At 44.2% G+C, this 1,411-nt stretch overlaps 1 protein-coding gene across 1 annotated transcript in view; it reads right to left on the bottom strand.

Moving 5' to 3' along the window:
- Positions 1-947: 947 nt before the first annotated feature.
- Positions 948-1,411, bottom strand: part of CIDEA (cell death-inducing DFFA-like effector a) — a gene marked incomplete at its 5' end in the record, with an annotated part of 10,072 nt that continues 9,608 nt past the window's right edge. The window contains one exon of the mRNA XM_008947524.1: positions 948-1,083. Within this exon, the coding sequence (XP_008945772.1) occupies positions 948-1,083 (136 nt within the window). The remainder of the gene's footprint in view (positions 1,084-1,411) is intronic.

The following is a 1,411-nucleotide window of genomic DNA, read 5'->3' as shown; positions in this document are numbered from 1 at the left end:
GTCAATAGTGTCCTGCTGCTTTCCCCTGAACACAGGGGCAACAAAATCCAGGGTCTCTTACATGTAGCTCGAGTACAGCTTGGGATGTAGGCTCATTTTGTAACTGAGCAGTAAAACCTACAGCAGTGGTGGTTTAACCCCTGAAGGAAGCTTCAGCAGGTTGCCTGTAGGCCATATGCATGGAACTATGGCAAATGATTCAATACTTCAGAGAGGAGTGGACATCAGACCCATTAATAGAAATATCTCAGGTTTGATAGATCTGGCAGGAGATGTGCTACCCTGAACTTTCTGTAGGTTCAAAGAAAAATATAAAGAGCAATAACAAAATGTTTTTATTTGTTTTAAAAGAAGTAAGGCTATGTCTTAAAGTATTGCTTTGTAGCTGCATGTCCAATTAGACTTCATGAGAGTGGTCAGCCCCTGAACCAGGATTCAGTTGTGTTGTGTAGTTCCATCCTTAGCAGGAGTAAAGAAGAACACTTCACCCTTTTGTACCTCACTGCCAGCTGGGCGTTTAAACCAACACTTTAAGGATTAAAACAAAAAAAAACCACCATCCCTCCCACCTTATAGCCCAGTCTGTTCAGAAGACAAGTAGACAGCCATGAAAACAACACCAACCAAACCACGGTTTGAGCAGTGCAAGAAGCATTCCACTGGTTACAAAGTGTGCAAGTTTCCAAGCACACTTATTCTCTATTTTGAGTTGGGACAAAAACCTCTCTCTCCTTTTGCCAGATTCTCAGACATTAGGCACTCCTCCTTTTGCTGTGTTAAGAGTTTATGAACATCAAACACTTATTTTATGATTACAAAGCATGCCCAAACTGGAAAAATGTTAGTTCTCACCAGTGGACATCCCCTGCTATAACTTTGTTACAATCCAAACCAGGCAAGAGAATGTCTTTAGGCAAAAGGAGCTGACAGGAGGAGCTCAGCTGTGCTCACTGCTCACGCCTTGGCCTCGTGCAGGAGCCATCTTCATCATACTCCCCCATCAGCTGCAGCATGTACGTCCCAGTGTAGAGAAGGAACTGTCCAGTTATTTGTGCTGCGTGGGACATCAGCTGAAGCACCTTCCTAGAAGAAAAGCCATTTGTTTGAAAAGGAAAAAATCACCAGCAGGATGACATCACCCCTTTCACCCCACCCACAAGACCTTTAGGACGAGTTCAGTGGATAGACTTAAGAATTCTCTCATTCCTTCTTATTTCTCAGAAGCTGGGCATTTTTGTACCTTCTTCAGACAAAACACTTCTGTGGCCACTGATTAACAGAAAACTACTGACATGTTGGCAGAGGCAGAAAACACATGGAGCAAAGCAGGCTGCCATCCTGCTAGACACTCCCAGGCCTTCTGCAAAGCCATCACCCAAACTACCAGAGCACCACTGAAGACAGCTTTGCC

This window comes from Merops nubicus, unplaced genomic scaffold (genome assembly GCF_000691845.1).
Source record: "Merops nubicus isolate BGI_N331 unplaced genomic scaffold, ASM69184v1 scaffold69, whole genome shotgun sequence".
NCBI classification, from domain to species: Eukaryota; Metazoa; Chordata; class Aves; order Coraciiformes; family Meropidae; genus Merops; species Merops nubicus.
The sequence above is the reverse complement of the archived record's forward strand: the minus strand, read 5'-3'. Positions and strand labels throughout refer to the sequence as shown.